The 15607-nt window shown below is 50.7% G+C and overlaps 2 protein-coding genes across 2 annotated transcripts; one reads left to right on the forward strand and one right to left on the reverse strand.

The window, feature by feature from the left end:
- The first annotated feature begins 1888 nt into the window (after nucleotides 1–1888).
- Nucleotides 1889–8396, forward strand: LOC128267549 (cholesterol transporter ABCA5-like). The gene is made up of 9 exons (XM_053004410.1): nucleotides 1889–2790; nucleotides 2866–3052; nucleotides 3115–6246; nucleotides 6309–6495; nucleotides 6556–6830; nucleotides 6912–7064; nucleotides 7133–7803; nucleotides 7861–8195; nucleotides 8280–8396. Exons 1-9 carry the CDS (start codon nucleotides 1889–1891, stop codon nucleotides 8384–8386), a joined length of 5949 nt encoding a protein of 1982 aa, XP_052860370.1. The 3' UTR covers nucleotides 8387–8396.
- A 2907-nt stretch (nucleotides 8397–11303) lies between these two features.
- Nucleotides 11304–13252, reverse strand: LOC128278254 (polyserase-2-like). Its single transcript, XM_053016937.1, has 3 exons — nucleotides 12523–13252; nucleotides 12037–12457; nucleotides 11304–11966 (listed from the first exon to the last, which is right to left on the reverse strand). Exons 1-3 carry the CDS (start codon nucleotides 13235–13237, stop codon nucleotides 11369–11371), a joined length of 1734 nt encoding a protein of 577 aa, XP_052872897.1. The 5' UTR covers nucleotides 13238–13252; the 3' UTR covers nucleotides 11304–11368.
- Nucleotides 13253–15607: the final 2355 nt, after the last annotated feature.

Raw genomic sequence — 15607 nt, forward strand, 5'->3', positions numbered from 1 at the left:
TCGTGGGCGCGTTAGAGACAATCGAAAGCATTTGACACTTAGCGAAAAATCGATAATTTTTTCAATCATCCCCTCATCGGCAAACCCATGAGCGAGTGAGAAGGTGTGCGTGCGACTATTTGTGTGTGTGTGTGTGTCAAAAAGAGCGACAGGAAAATTTATGGCAACCGTTCGCCGGTTGCTTTATTCGCGGGAAGTGTCGAAGAGACAGAAGGACCGGGGGGGGCAGCCATTTTATGGCAACTGTTTCCCGCGTATACACAGTGTGGTCATTTTCCCAGGACGAAAGCACGCAACATATGCGCAACGTGCGTGTAGTGGTGTGAGTGTCATTGGCCGGAAAATCGTTCGGCTTCTGCGTTCGAGAGTGTAAACAAAGTGCACGTGGACCAATTTTGTTTTGATTGGCCGCGTGGACCGAATTTCGCAACATCGTTTGGCAATGTGTGCGAACGTCAAGGAGGAGATGAGTAGTGGAAAAAAGGAACAGATGATCATCGAAGCTCTCCGTTGTTGCTCTGTTCAGTGGAATGGTTTTTGCTCATAACGATGGAAGAATTAGTATAAGATATTGATGAAAATTTCAATAATTCGCATTTTTCGATAATTTTACCAGGTCTATACGTTGAGAATCGGAAGTTTAAAAAGATGGCTGTATCGGCCGATTGGGACTTCCCAGTTTTGTTGTTCATTCATCAGTACTTTGTGTTGATATCAGCTCCAAAAACAAATTATTTCGGCTTGCAACCCATCTTTAAAAAGGTTAAACTAAGTCAATTTTTGTGCCTGAAAATGACGTTTTGCGGATATTATTATTTTTCTGCTCCTCTTGAAGAAAACTGCTTCGGAATCGCACCAAATGCTTGTCGGGACTTCTGTTTGGAAGATCGCAGTGCTTTAAGTGGTTTAAAAAATTTCAAAATGGCGATTTTGACTTAACAAACAAAAAGCGTCGAAGGACTACAAAAAACGAACTTTCTGATGGGACAGAAAGGTGCTATGCTTCACAAGCTCCTAACACCTGATGAAAACGTTAATTCTGATCGCTACTGACAACAAATGATCAATTTGAACCTTGCATTGATCGAAAAACGACCAAATGGCATTTCTAGAGTTTTTCAATGGAGGCGCCTAGTCTCTCATGGCCAGGCGCTGCCATGCCCCAAAAAGCAAAACTGTTTCAGGATACTATCAAATCACTTGGATGGGAGCTGCTATCCCTCCCCGCGTTATTCACCAGACTTGGCTCTTTCCGAATATCATTCACTTTCCTCGATGGGACACGTATTGGTTTAGCAGCCCTTCGTTTTTCTACGAGGAAACCGAAATGGGATGACTAATTAGTTTACTTAAAAAGTCGAAGAATTCTTTCGTTTGGGAATCCATGATTTAGCAGAGAGATAGGATAAATATATGGCACATACTTTAAATAAAATAGAAAATCGCATTAAAATTTTATAAACATTTTTTCTGTGTTAATAAAGTTCCGATTCTCAACCTATAGACCTGGTAAAGGTTGAATAAACAAACGCCATGAACGAAAGCATGTCTCAAAATCGCAAATAATTCAGTTTTGGAATAATTCTTTTTCGATTTTGTTTTTTCTATTCCTAACACAATTTCACATCGATATCGGACCCACAGGCGCCAAGGACACACTAGGGGCGAAGCATCCTTTCGTCGTCCGAGCGCTGTTGGCAGCGGATAATTTTATAGCGTAGCTTTTGATGATTACAATGAACTGTGCTGAGTAGAATTTTAACGCCAGCATTTCATCGGCATCAGCAACATTTCCTCAGTATTTTTACAAAGCAATCGAACCTGACAATTCACATCCAGACAACGCGGAACAATCGTGTGCAACCCGACGACCGAAACTCTATCAGCAATGGGCAAAGAACTGATGAACACCGGTAACTTCTGCCAGCAGCTCGGCGCAACGCTGGTGCGCAATTTCAAGCTGAAAATCCGCGACTCGCGCAAAACGATCGCGGAAGTGTTTCTGCCCCTGTACACGCTCGGCACGCTGATTGTGCTGAAGATCCTGATACCGAACCCGAACTTCCCGGCCATCACCGAGCCGCGCGGAGCGGCGGGCCTGTTCGAGCACTTTCAGCACCACAAAGCGCACACCATCGCCGTGCTGCCGCAGCCAAACTCCTCCACGACCGTGCCATTCCTGAACGAGGTCAACGAGCTGTGGATGTCGAACCGGCGGCACCAGCCGGGCGTGCATCCGATCAAGTGGATCGTGTACGACACCCCGGAAGAGCTGCTGGCGGCCTACTGGCGCGATCCGAACCGGATGCCGCTGGCGCTGATCTTCCACACCGACGACCCACTGTTCGGGCCGCTGCGGTACGAGATCCGCACGAATCCGTCGTTCTTCGTGACGCCGTCCACGACCGAGCTGTACTCGTCGCTGGTCACGTGCCGGCAATCGGACAGCTACTGGTCCGCAGTCATCCCGATCGAAACGGGTGACTCCTGCCCGGTCAACCAGTACTACTACTCCGGCTTCGTCGCGCTCCAGACACTGCTCGACTACACCAAGATCCGCATCGTGACGCAAAACGAAGAACTGCAGATACCGCACATCACGCTGGAAATGTTCCCGAAGGAGGCCTACACGGGCAACTGGATGGTCGCGTTCCGGTTGGTCATCCCGATCTACATGGTGATGGCGCTGTCCCAGTTCATTACATATCTGCTGATACTGATTGTCGGCGAAAAAGAGAACCACATCAAGGAAGGGCTGAAAATAATGGGTCTGCGCGATTCCGTTTTCTGGTAGGATCTCCTCGGGTCTCTCTGGTGGCCAGACATATTGCCCGTACTGATCCCTCGGTTGCTTTTTTTTCGTAGGTGCGGCTGGTTCGTCATCTACGCCGTGTTCGTCACGTTCCTGAGCTTCGTGTCGGTGATTCTGGTGTTTTCGTTGGGTGTTTTCCAGCACACCAACTACCTGCCAGTGTTCATACTGATTCTGCTGTACAGCTTCTCGGTCATCCTCATCGGCTTTATGATAACTCCATTTTTCGACAACTCAAGGGTACGACGCGGAAGAACATTCGGAATGGCTTGATTGTGATCAGCGGATTTCTTTTCTTGCAGACCGCTGGCATACTGGGTAACTTCGCCGTGAACATTATGTCGCTGCTGTACTTTCTGCAAGTGTTCATCGACGATACGCACACATCCGCCGCGCTGTGGACGGTTTCGTTGATCTCGCCGACCGGCTTCGCGCTGGCCATGGACAAAATTCTGGTGCTCGACATCTCCGGACAGGGCGTCACGCTGGACAATCTGTGGACCGGGCCGGGGATCCCGATCGGCGGTTCGATTCTGATGCTGGTGGTCGACATTCTGCTGTACGCGGCGCTAGCGTTCTACTTCGATTGCGTGATCCCGTCGGACCACGGGACGAAGCAGAAGCCGTGCTTTTGCTTCAACCGCCACTACTGGTGCAAGAAGAAGGTGCCAAAGGTGCCGCTGCTGAACGGGGAATCGGCCAATTCGTTCAACAACGCGCTCGAGGATCCGGTGTGCGATGTGGAGCCGGTGTCGCGCGAGATGCGCGGCAAAGAGGCAATCCGCATCGTGGACCTGTACAAAACGTTCCACTCGTGCCGCAAGCCGGCCGTGAACGCGGTGAACGGTATCAACCTGACGATCTACGAGGGCCAAATAACGGCCATCTTGGGCCACAATGGGGCGGGCAAGAGCACCCTGTTCAACATCCTGACCGGCCTGACGTCGCCCACGTCCGGCACGATCTACATTTTCGGGTACGATGTGCGCGATCCGAACGACATGACGATGATTCGCCGCATGACGGGCGTCTGCCCGCAGCACGACATTCTTTTCGAGACGCTCACCCCGAAGGAGCATCTGTACTTTTTCGCGGCCGTCCGCGGCATTCCGCCCTCGCTGGTGGACGGTGAGGTGAAGAAAACGTTGCGCGATATCGATCTGTTCGATACGGCCGAGACGCGCGTGAAGCACCTGAGCGGTGGCCAGAAGCGGAAGCTCTCGGTCGGGATCGCCATCATCGGCGACCCGAAGATCATCATCCTGGACGAGCCGACGGCCGGGGTGGATCCGTACTCGCGGCGCCACATGTGGTCCATCCTGCAGAACCGCAAGCACGGCAAGGTGATCCTGCTGACGACGCACTTCATGGACGAGGCCGATATACTGGCCGAGCGAAAGGCGGTCGTCTCGCGGGGCCGTCTGCGTTGCTGCGGTTCGTCGCTGTTCCTGAAGAACAAGTTCGGTGTCGGGTACCACCTGACGCTGGTGCTGGACACGAACGCGTGCGAAACGTCCATCACGAAGCTGGTCAACGAGCATGTGCCGCAGGCGGAGAAAGCCCGCCGACATGGGCGCGAGCTGAGCTACATTCTGCCGCACGACGCCGTCAACTCGTTCGTCTCCCTGTTCGACGACATCGAGAAGGAGATTCGCACGAAGCGCGCCATGTTGGGCATCTGTTCGTACGGCGTGTCGATGACGACGCTGGAGGAGGTGTTTCTCCACCTGGAGACGCAGCGCGAGGGTGGCCAAAAGGCGGAAGGAGCCGAGGAAGATGGTGGGGAGGGCGAAGGGGACGATGAAGAGGAGGATGATGCGAAGGCGGCCGGTTATCCGGTGTCGGACAGCCTGAGTCGGAAGGTGATGAAGAACCGGGCGCTACCGAGGAGCCTGTCGCTGCAGGAGCGCAGCAACAGCTACCAGTCGCTGAAGAACGACACCAAGAACCTGCTCGACGAGCAGAACGCCGACAACAAGACGTCGTTGCCGGACAATCGGCTGCAGTTCGATACGATCATACCGATCAACGGGCTGGGTTCGGATGGCGTCAGTCAAACCGCCGCTACCGCGACTACTCGCGGGGGCCACTCGGTAACCAGTTCACCGCAGGGCGGGAGGATACACCGCAAGAAGCACCACCGTGCGTCGCGCAACGGCGTGAGCAAGAGCACAAAAAGTATGTACGAGGAGCCCGGGCACACGAACTCGTCCGCCTCGGCCGTCAAGCTGAACAGTCAGAACCGCACCAACTGGATGGACCTGGACGACATTCAGCTGTTTCCGTCCCGCTGGAGCACGATCGCGGCGCTGCTGAAGCTGCGGCTGACGATACTGTTCCGCGACATTCAGCGGCTCTATCTGCTCATCATACTGCCGCTAGCGTTCACGGCCCTCGGACTGTACCTCAACTCGATACAGGTGCTGTCCCCGATCATGCGCTCGATCCTGCTGGACAACACCACCTACGGTAGCAACATCACGAAGATTGCCGTGCACGATAACACCGGCCCGATCGCGTGGTCCCATCCGGCCTACCTTTATCACCATCATCACCAGCAGCAGCAGCAGCAGCAGCAGCAGCAGCAACAGGTTGCGCAGCACCAGCAGCAGAAGCGGGACCCTCAGAAGTATGTCGACGCGGTTCCGATGTTGCTGCACCAGAAACACCATCACCAGCAGCAGCAGCAGCAGTCGAAGGAATCGGCCCATCTCTACCATCGCTTCCTTGCGGAACTGCGCCAGTCGGCCAATGTCACCGAGGAGTTTAACGGTAACTTTAGCCTGCTGCTCGATATCGCCCCCCATATGGCGGCCTTCAATGTGAACACCATTTCCTGGTCGAACGTGTCGATCACGTCCCTTTACAACGACACCACGCAGCACAGTTTGCCGATCATTTTGAACCTGATCAGCAACACCCTGCTGCGGGTATACGCCGAGCTGTCACCGGCTTTGGTAAGCTCGCAAAACCTCAACCGGGGCGCTGTAACTGGTGGCCATCGGGTAGGACCTGCGTCACCCGATGTGCTGGCCGCGGACTACCAGGACGATCAGAGTCCGGATGCGCTACCCTCGTCCAGCACGAGTGCCACGTCGACGCCCGGATCGGTTGGCGCGGATCGTGAGTCGGTTCTGCGCATCGAGCTCTGGTCGCACCCGTTCCAGCAGACGGCCCAGCCGCAAGAGTTCAACATTGGCACGTTCTCGTCGGCCCTGTTTGTGGGCATGATTTTCGTGCTGATTCCCGTGTCGCTCGCGGTGGACATGGTGTACGATCGCGAGATGAAGGCCAAAAACCAGCTGCGCGTCAATGGGCTCTCGTCGTCGCTGTACCTTTCCGCGTACTTCATCGTGCTGTCCGGGCTAATGCTGGTCATCTGTGCCGCGCTTCTGGGGCTGGTGTTTCTCTTCGACATACCTTCGTTTCGACAGGTGAGTCGGCCGGAACCAACCCGTCCAGTAGATTAACTCGAGTGTCTCTTCTGTCTTCACAGCCTCCTGCGCTCATCACGCTCGGCATGCTGGTGTTTCTGTACTCACCGGCCGGTATCCTGTGTTCGACCTGCTTTTCGTACTTCTTCGATCGTACCGATTCGGCCCAATCGATTCTACCGAACATCCTCACGTTCGTCGGGCTCATTCCTTTCATACTGGTCGTGTTCCTGGATATGCTCGGGATCGGTAAGTCGCGCGGCTGCGTGACAGCATCTCGGTTCTCACGTGAGCTTTGTTTCTCTGCAGAGGTGAAAGCGGCCATAGCTCTACACTACGTGTTTTCCTTGATCAACCCAATGTACATACCGTACGCGACGGTGTACTTTGTCGACCGGGTCTACATCGCGTGCCGTTTGAGCTCGGCGTGCGCCGAGCTGTCGATGGCCCACTACATGACCGAGGAGGTGATCGTGATGGCGTGCGGGTGCCTTTTGCACATCCCGATCTGGGCCTTCTGTTTGCGTATTTCGGACGTGATGAAAAGTGGTGGCCGCATGAGGGACCTGTTCCATCGATCAGCGGTAAGTTGTGGCGGAGGTGTAGCGGTGTTGGTTCCATTGGTACTTATGCCTACTTATGCCTTCTATATTTGCCCGGACCAGAACGAGGAAGACGTTATGAGCGAAGAACAGTGCACGGGAGAGTACGAGGATGAGGACGTACGCAACGAGCGCAGCCGAATGTTTCGCCTTACGTCCAACAGTCAGCAGCAGCCAGCGGAAGAAGGCGGTTCCCAACCCGTGGTGGTGGTTAAGGTTCGTTGCCCGCTGGGAAACTGGACCGGCTTACCGTTTTACTAACGCCGCGCCATTTTCGGTTGCAGAGTCTTCGGAAGGAGTTCTCCCAGGAATCGATGTGTGGGAACTGTTGCTGCTGTGCGGACGATGAGCCACCGAGGAAGAAGGTATCGGTGCGGAGTCTCTCGCTCGGTGTGGACGCCGGCGAGGTGCTCGGTTTGCTCGGCCACAATGGGGCCGGCAAGACGACCACCATGAAGATAATGACGGGCGAAACGGCACCTACGCGCGGCACGGTACGAGTCGCTGGCCACAGCATCACCATCAACCAGGACGATGCCTTCAAGACGCTGGGCTACTGTCCGCAGCACGATGCCCTGTGGAAGAATGTAACGGTGCGCGAGCACCTGGAACTGTACGCCCGGATCCGTGGGGTGCGTGGCAAAGACCTGAACCGGCTGGTGGCTACTTATCTGACCGGGCTGCACATAAACGAGCACGCGAACAAGCAAACCCAGCACTGCTCCGGTGGAACGCGTCGAAAGCTAAGCTATGCGATGGCCATGGTCGGTGCACCGAAAGTGGTGCTACTCGACGAACCGTCCACGGGCATGGATCCGAAATCGAAACGCTTCCTCTGGGATACGATCCTTGCCAGCTTCCACGGCAAGCGGTGCGCCATGCTGACCACGCACTCGATGGAGGAAGCGGATGCGCTCTGTTCGCGCGTCGGCATCATGGTGAAGGGGGAGCTAAGGTATGCACGGCACCGAGGGATCGAGAAGGACGCTAATGTGTTTGGTCCTTTCTGCAGGTGTCTAGGTTCGACGCAGCATTTGAAAAATCTCTACGGTGCCGGGTACACGCTGGAGATTAAGCTGAAGCACATCGAAAACGTGTACAGCGAAACGCCAATCGAAAGTCAGCCGAGCAGCAGCCAGGAGCAGCTGCAGCTCGACCAAAGCACGGACCACATTGCTCCAGTTATCAGCAACTGCATCGATAACCGGTCGATGGCGTTGCGCAACTTCGTGACGGATCTGTTCCCGAGTGCCACCCTGGAGGAGAGCTTCGCCGACCGGCTGGTGTACTCCGTGCCGCAGCAGGCAGTCAGTTCCCTGGCGGAGTGTTTCTCGCGGCTCGAGAAAGGTAGGTCCGGCGCCGAAGGATCGCAGGCCGAAAAGGGAGGGACCGAAAATACTAACATTGCTCTCTTTCTCTGGTGCCTTGTAGCCAAAACGGAGCTGGACATTGAGGAGTACTCGTTTAGCCAAACTACACTGGAGCAAGTGTTTCTTAAGTTTGCTCATTACGACGAGGAAAACTCGAGTGTGCAGTAAGGTGAGCCCCGTGGGAACCGTGAGGCTGTTTCGCCGTGTGTATCGCCGCAGCAGGTGTGGAAGTGAACCACAAGTATTTGATTTCATTAACTAATCGATCGTGAGGCATTGGTGTAATGCTTCTTCGTTTTAGTTTTGGTTACTAATCATCGTCAGCCTGATGCAGCCTGAGCATCAAGCGTGAGGCGTGTGTTGTATAGTGCATTTGGCTAAGTGAAAAGTCTGTAGCAAGAAAACTAAGAATGTAAGTAAACGTAAAACTATTAACTAAATATTTCCTAGAAATTAAATCTTATCGAAGAAAGGGCAAGCAGGCGAAACCTAGGAAAACAGAATACGGAATAACAACCGATAGGAAAAGGACGAATAAAAGAACTAATGGTTGCAAAAGACAGAAAACCGGATGTGATGAATTTAAAAGTGAATAGCCATTTGAATTGACAAAGAGGACAAGTAATGTGTAATGGAACCAATGAAGGACGAAACTTATATGTCAAAGACGAAGAAATCAATACCAAACGTAAGCTGACTCGGCGTGTAGAAGTAAGCTGTTTAAAAGTGAATCACCACTGTCCTTTCGAAACAGTAGACGCGTCTTCTCTGCAAGCCATTTTTTGGGGGGAAATCATTTGAATCGCAAAAACAAAAATAGTTAAAAGTGAACGACATCGTAAGGAAGCAAGGAAGTACGCATGCCGCAATCGGTACGTGAACTAAACAATAAGACAATTAAGCTGAATTTAGATAACCTAAAATGCATTGCAAAATGAATGAACGCAGACGAAGAGCGCCGCAGAAAATGATCGATAATAATGGAAGTAGGTAAATACTGAATAAGTTAGATAAGAAATATGCAAAGATGTTTACTAGCCATGCGCTGTACAGGCGTTTCTGCAAAGCAATTCGACGACTATGGAATCATACTTCAGACTTTGGAGTCTGCGTCGTGTAGATCCACTAACGATACACTAATGAAGATCGAGCGAAGGAAGTTGGGGGGAACTACACTGACGATTTTTTAAAAATATAACTAAAAGCTTTTCCATCACCAAAAAAAACAAACGATTTTCATAACGTAGAAAAACAAAATAATATGCAAAAGAACGAGAAAATATTTCAAGGAAATTTGAGTTGAGGAAAACTGTGATTCGAGAGAAATTACGCGGAACGCAGATCGAGAAAGGTTAATAAAGAAACATGAACTTAGAGCAAAGCATACAAACATCTTCGCCAAGGCATCTCCACAGGCGTATTGTAAATTAAAGTAGATTGTACTAAGCGAAGTGAAGTCATAAATCGCATACGCAAAGAGAAGAGAATTCAAGAAATCGTCCTTGGGGCAGATAACCGAATAGAGAAAAAAAGAAACACGTTGAATGAAGCATCAGCTCAGCGATGCAAGTGATTCGATTCGAAAACAAGCAAAAGTATGAAAAAAAACTAACGATGTCGAGTGAGATCGCAAAGTGTAGCAGGAAACCAAAGAAAAGTAGAACTAAATAAGCGGAAGCGAGACAAAACATTAAAATAAAAACTTCAATTATGGAGAATAAAAATAAGCTGGAGAGTCGTTAGTAAAAACATCAGTTTCTATTACTTCGTTTATCACAAGAAAGAAATTTTTTAACATTTTTCATCGAAGAACAGCTTTATATCTGTAGCTGTTCCCGGCGTGCGTCGCCACGCTTCATTGTATCCTAATTTCTCAACGATCCGGCGTTTCAGAAGATCGGATTTCCTGGTGACGTGTCTAATCAGCTTCCCTTCTCACTTCCCGTTGGATACATGGCAAAACTCACGCCAGCTGAATTTGGCTCTAATTGCTTGAAAACTATCTGAGTTTTTTCTGAAATTTAGCCAGATTTTGTATGAGATCCCCACCAGAACATTTTCGCTTCCCAAAAACTGCCACCTGCAAGAATTTAGTTTGATTGTCTCCGAAAAAAGTTAAATTATGCTGAATTTTATGTTACGTTTGTATGGAAGCCCCCTCTTCCGGTGGGTGTGGGAGGGTCAAACTTTTCTATTCACTGCCCGGTGTCACAAAAGCCGTTTACACAAAAGTGTTTACACGTAAAGCCGATGGCCAGCACGAAGTACTGGGTAACATGATAACGAAGTTGCCTAAAATCGTCCTGCTCTCGAGAAGAACGCATGTTATTAAATACACATCCAGGCATAATTTATTTATTACTAGTTGTTCCCGGCGTGTGTCAGCATGCCTAATTTCATTCTCATTTTTCGAATCTCCGGCCGATTATCCGGAGTCCTCCAATCCCCGGAGTTGTGGGAACGTCTCACCACCGTTTTGTTGGTTTCGTTTGTGCGTTCCGTGACGCGTGCGACAAAAACCGCGATGCCGTGACCATTACGACCGCAACAGTCTCACCAAAGTAACAGAGGATCATGCGGATCATGAGGTTCACGTAAACCGGTCACTGCGGACCGTTGCGACTCGCGCGGTACAATGGTCCTGAACCGAAAAGTCACACCCAGTCACCGGGAGCACATGACCAGCCGTAGGAAGCTTGAATTGCCTTACCGGTAAGCCTGGCCGCGTTCATTAGCGATTCCGGTCGAGCATGCGAAAGTGCGAGTGCGAAAGTGCGAGTGCGAAAGTGAATGCCTGGCGTCGTAGGTTGTTTCGCTCCTACACGACGCGATAACGATGGAATTCGCAGGTTGCTAGGTAACCACTCCGCTCATTGGGTTGATGCAAAAGTACACGAAGTTACGATTAGCACAAATTGTTTATAAGATAGATAGATTAAAACCACCTAAGTTACCTTAGAACCGAAATTTGGTACATATATTCAGAAATTTGGTCTCTGTCTCTCCTTCTTACATTATTCTCAAAATTCTTAAACCGATCTATATGAAATACTGATCCAAATAGATCCAAAATGACTTGCGTGTTACTTTCTTTCGGTCGGCGTTCTCTGGTACTTCCCTGTGGCCCTGCTACCCTGTGCAAAACGGAGTCTATCCACGAATGTTATCCAATATCCACTGAAGATACTTGGAGATAGCTATGTATCGCTCCGGTACCGAGCAGTAGCTGATGCCCGTTTGCAATCCGTACAGCAGATAGCGGTTTGATTTTTTGTCAATCGTCTGAATGGCCGAACCCGGTTGATAATCGTTGCACTGCGGAGATCGCGACCGGTTGTTCAGATTCCGGGCACAGATCGTGCGTTCATCCAGACGCTTCAACTCCTCGGAAACGTACTCGGACGCTTGCAGTTCAGCGCGACAGTTTGTTTCATCGATTGTGTTGAGGATGGCACGCTGCAGGATCCTCGCGTCGGACCCGCTTTCCTTCCAGCCCGTCATAATGTAGCGGTTGTGAAGTCGAGTGCGCTGCTGTGGCGTTACCGGAAGGCAGATCGCCTCGACGTAGTCCCGCCTACCGATGACGGCCGGGATCGTTATCCGGGCTAGGATGAGATTGTCTTTGCGAAATATTTGCCCCACCGCGGCAATTTGCACCGACGAGATGCACTGCTGACTGCCGTCCACCATGGCACAGTCTTTCGTTTGGCTTGTGTCGTAGTCACCGAGCGTGACACTGATCTCGTCCCTGGAAGTAGGGAAGCGTTAGCGTTAATGGAATCCTAAGCGGTCCGAGCTGGACGGAAGCTGCTACTCACTGAAGATCGACACAGGTCGTCGTTAGGATGTAGTTACGATTGATCAACACTCCGTTGCAGGGCACATAATTTGAGTCCTGGAACGGGTGGCGCAAGGCCACCATCCAGGGGTATTGCTTGAAGATCGGCTTTCGCTCCTCGCCGTACTCATACACGTGCTCGTTGCGACCACATTTGCCTTGGTTGATGAGCCGTATGTTGGGATGGCCGAGGATCGGATCGTCGATGCCACTGTTCGGTGTGTTTTCGTACAGCCAGTCAACGTACTGAGACGCATCCGTAAAGCCGATGTACTGCTTCAGATTGCACACACTGGACGCCTCGATCGTGTTGCTGAAGGAAACCAGCCCTTTGAGGTACCATCGGTTTTGGAACTGGAAAAACATTCCACCGCCACTGTCCCCATTGCAAACTCCGGTACCTGCCAAGGGGGGTGCCGTTATGTTTCGGTGAGTTTTTTACCAGCAGGGAAATGCTCAAACTTACCGTTACGGTGTCCAGCACAGAATGCTTTCGCATAGAGAAATCGGCCAAAAAATGTGCGATCACTTGCCAGACACGTCAACGAGTCCACGACCGGCATCTGGGCCTGGTTCAGAACGGCACCCGTGCGGTTCTCATCCGTCAAACCCCAACCGACGACCGTTCCGGATTGCCCATGCACGCTAGTAGGCAGCACATGGCCATCATCGCGCTTCCAGAGGCACACTGGCCGGATGAACTCGCTGAAGATGATCGGAATCTCCACTCGCAAGATCGCTATATCGTTCTCAAACGTCGTCGGTTGAAAACCCACGTGGACGACGGCCTCGATCACGCCGTAATCTTCCGCGTGTTCCTCAAACTCGTTCGATAGATTGAACCGGCCCATCTTCAGCAGTAAGTTCTCGGTCGGGAGTTTCCGTCGGCTGGCGGCGTACGTGACGCAGTGGGCCGCCGTGATGACCAGGTAGCGATGCACGATGCTGGCACCGCACGCGTACTCGAAACCGTCGCTATTCACGCCCCGCTGGTAGAGGGCCACATGCCACGGCCAGTCGCCGGGTCGCGTCGGATAGCCTCCCTTCACCAGCCCTTCTTTCGCGGCCAGCCGCTGTCCACACTCCTGGTCACTGTAGTCCTTGTTTTGCAACTCCTCCTGAGCCCGACCGGCGACGCCCAGCAAAAGGACAACGAACAAGACAAAGGCCACGCGAGCCATGGTCGAGTGAATCGAACGGAGATCAATCTCGAACTGAAATACACTGTGCGATGATCGACTCTCGGTTCGACGATCGTTCACATCAGGAAGTGTTTATGGGAAGTACGCTGTACCATGGCTGTGGTGGTGCGCCGTTAGTTCAACGGTTGTGAGAGGGAGTTTGGAATTAACACGGCACTTTTAAGGCAAAGATGGAACAATATTTTGCACAATATAACAACAAACAGTAACATTGATGGCTAGACTTATCGGCTAGCATAGCACAATCTAACCGGGATGCAATTCTCGCGGTAACGTATTTCGTGGCACGTAAACGTGTTGAGGCGGCGCACAGATTGTAAATACAAATACAAACAATGCTGAGATAGATGTGAGATCGTAGCATCTAGATTAACCGAAGTAACTGGAGATTCCCCTCGGAGTGGCCGTTTTCTAAAACTGGTTTGTTACCAGTTGTTGAGTAATAGTCAAACACCGCGACCGTTCCGTATCTTGAAGTCCTTTATTATCGCTCACGAAAGAAGCGAACCGAAAGAAGCGATCCGAAAGAAGCGACTCAAAATTAGTCCGTCTGGTCCGGCGTTTCGCTTATCACTCTCGTTCTTTCGTAATGCCAAGAGTGTCCCAGAGAGTGTCGACCGATGATCCTACCTCTCTCTCTCGTGAGTCGATCGGTGATCATCTCTCTTGGCTCGTATGCGGGTCGCAGCTTGTTTGCAGCCTGGCATGCAAGTGGCGGCTAGCTGGCTCTACCAATAGCCGCGGCTATTGGTAACACCAGTTGTTTTACAGTGCCCTCGAGAGTGATGGAAATAATCTTGTTGCGCTTAGATCTCTTTCTTGATCCCTGGTTAGTAGTCGGCATGATCGGCTGATCGGCGGATTACACGACACGAAGGAAAAGTTTTTTTAGGCTAAAAAAGACAACCAAAACAAACACGAAACAAAAACCTTAAATGAAGCTAAAACTAGGCAAACCCAAAAAACTATTAGCTAATAAAGATAATATCTGTATATATGAAAGAACGTCGTTTTAGTTGGACTATTTGTAACTTCTCCTTGCAAGTTTGCGCCAGAAAATTGCACCAAAATATTTAAAGTTTAATATTAAAATATTACCGCCAATACTGTTTGACCGTGCAATATTATTACGCAATTTGCCCATGCAAGCTTCGCAATCAAGATGGCATACAATATTGCACGCAACATTGTGTTTAAGTTTTGAAGAGCAAGCCTTGCATACAATGTTGCATGCAATATTGCATACAGGTTTTGGACCAATACTTGCATAGAATGTTGCCTGGAATATTGCATGCGAGTCACCGGAGCGACTTACTAGTAGCTCCTGCTCCCCTTGTCAAATTACCGGAATTTTCGGGTTTCGGAATTTTTTCAAAAACTGCTCATAATTTTCGGTTTTTTGCATTTCACGCGTGCTCCGATCTCTACCTACACGCTAACGATTTCATCTGGTCACCCTGGCAGATCTGCTCTCAGAGAAGGTCGCTTATCGCACCAATCAGCGATCAGCATCTGACCACTAATCTCGACGGGGAAGTAAAGAGGACAGCCAGATCTCTTTCTAATCAGGGGAAATTGGGCTACCTCCGCGGTACTTCATGCAGCCCTATTACAAATTTCGCTGGAACCGGTCCTCTTACGAGAGGATTTTCGGGGCGCAAACGCTCCTTTTGTCGACGACGCAGCTGCCGATCCGAAAACATCCGATAAATCAATTCATCAAATAAAAATACTTGTTTTTGCTATAAATCATTTTTATTCACCATAAATACGGCCCGGTCCGTTCTACTAAGATTTAAAAAAAATATTCAAGCTCTACCAAATCAAACGAATCATTTCGAGATTGCGAATCGGTCACACAAGAATTACACATCAATATTTGATGGACAGAAAAAGCGCACCAACATGCATCACATGCGGAACCCTCACCACAGTAAAGCACCTAATCATCGAATGCCGAGCATATGATCGAGTGAGAAGAAAGCTAGGCATACCAAACGACCTACCAGCAACACTGGTGTTGGTAATAGTCAAACACCGCGACCGTTCCGTATCTTGAAGTCCTTTATTATCGATCACGAAAGAAGCGATCCGAAAGAAGCGACTCAAAATTAGTCCGTCTGGTCCGGCGTTTCGCTTATCACTCCCGGTTCTTTCGTAATGCCAAGAGTGTCCCAGAGAGTGTCGACCGATGATCCTATCTCTCTCACTCGTGAGCCGATCGGTGATCATCTCTCTTGGCTCGTTGGCTTGGCTTGGCTCGTAAGCGGGTCTGCAACTTGTTCGCAGCTTGTTTGCAGGCAGCCTGGCATGCAAGGCGGCTAGCTGGCTCTACCAATATCGGCGGCT

Source organism: Anopheles cruzii, chromosome 2 (genome assembly GCF_943734635.1).
Source record: "Anopheles cruzii chromosome 2, idAnoCruzAS_RS32_06, whole genome shotgun sequence".
NCBI classification, from domain to species: domain Eukaryota; kingdom Metazoa; phylum Arthropoda; class Insecta; order Diptera; family Culicidae; genus Anopheles; species Anopheles cruzii.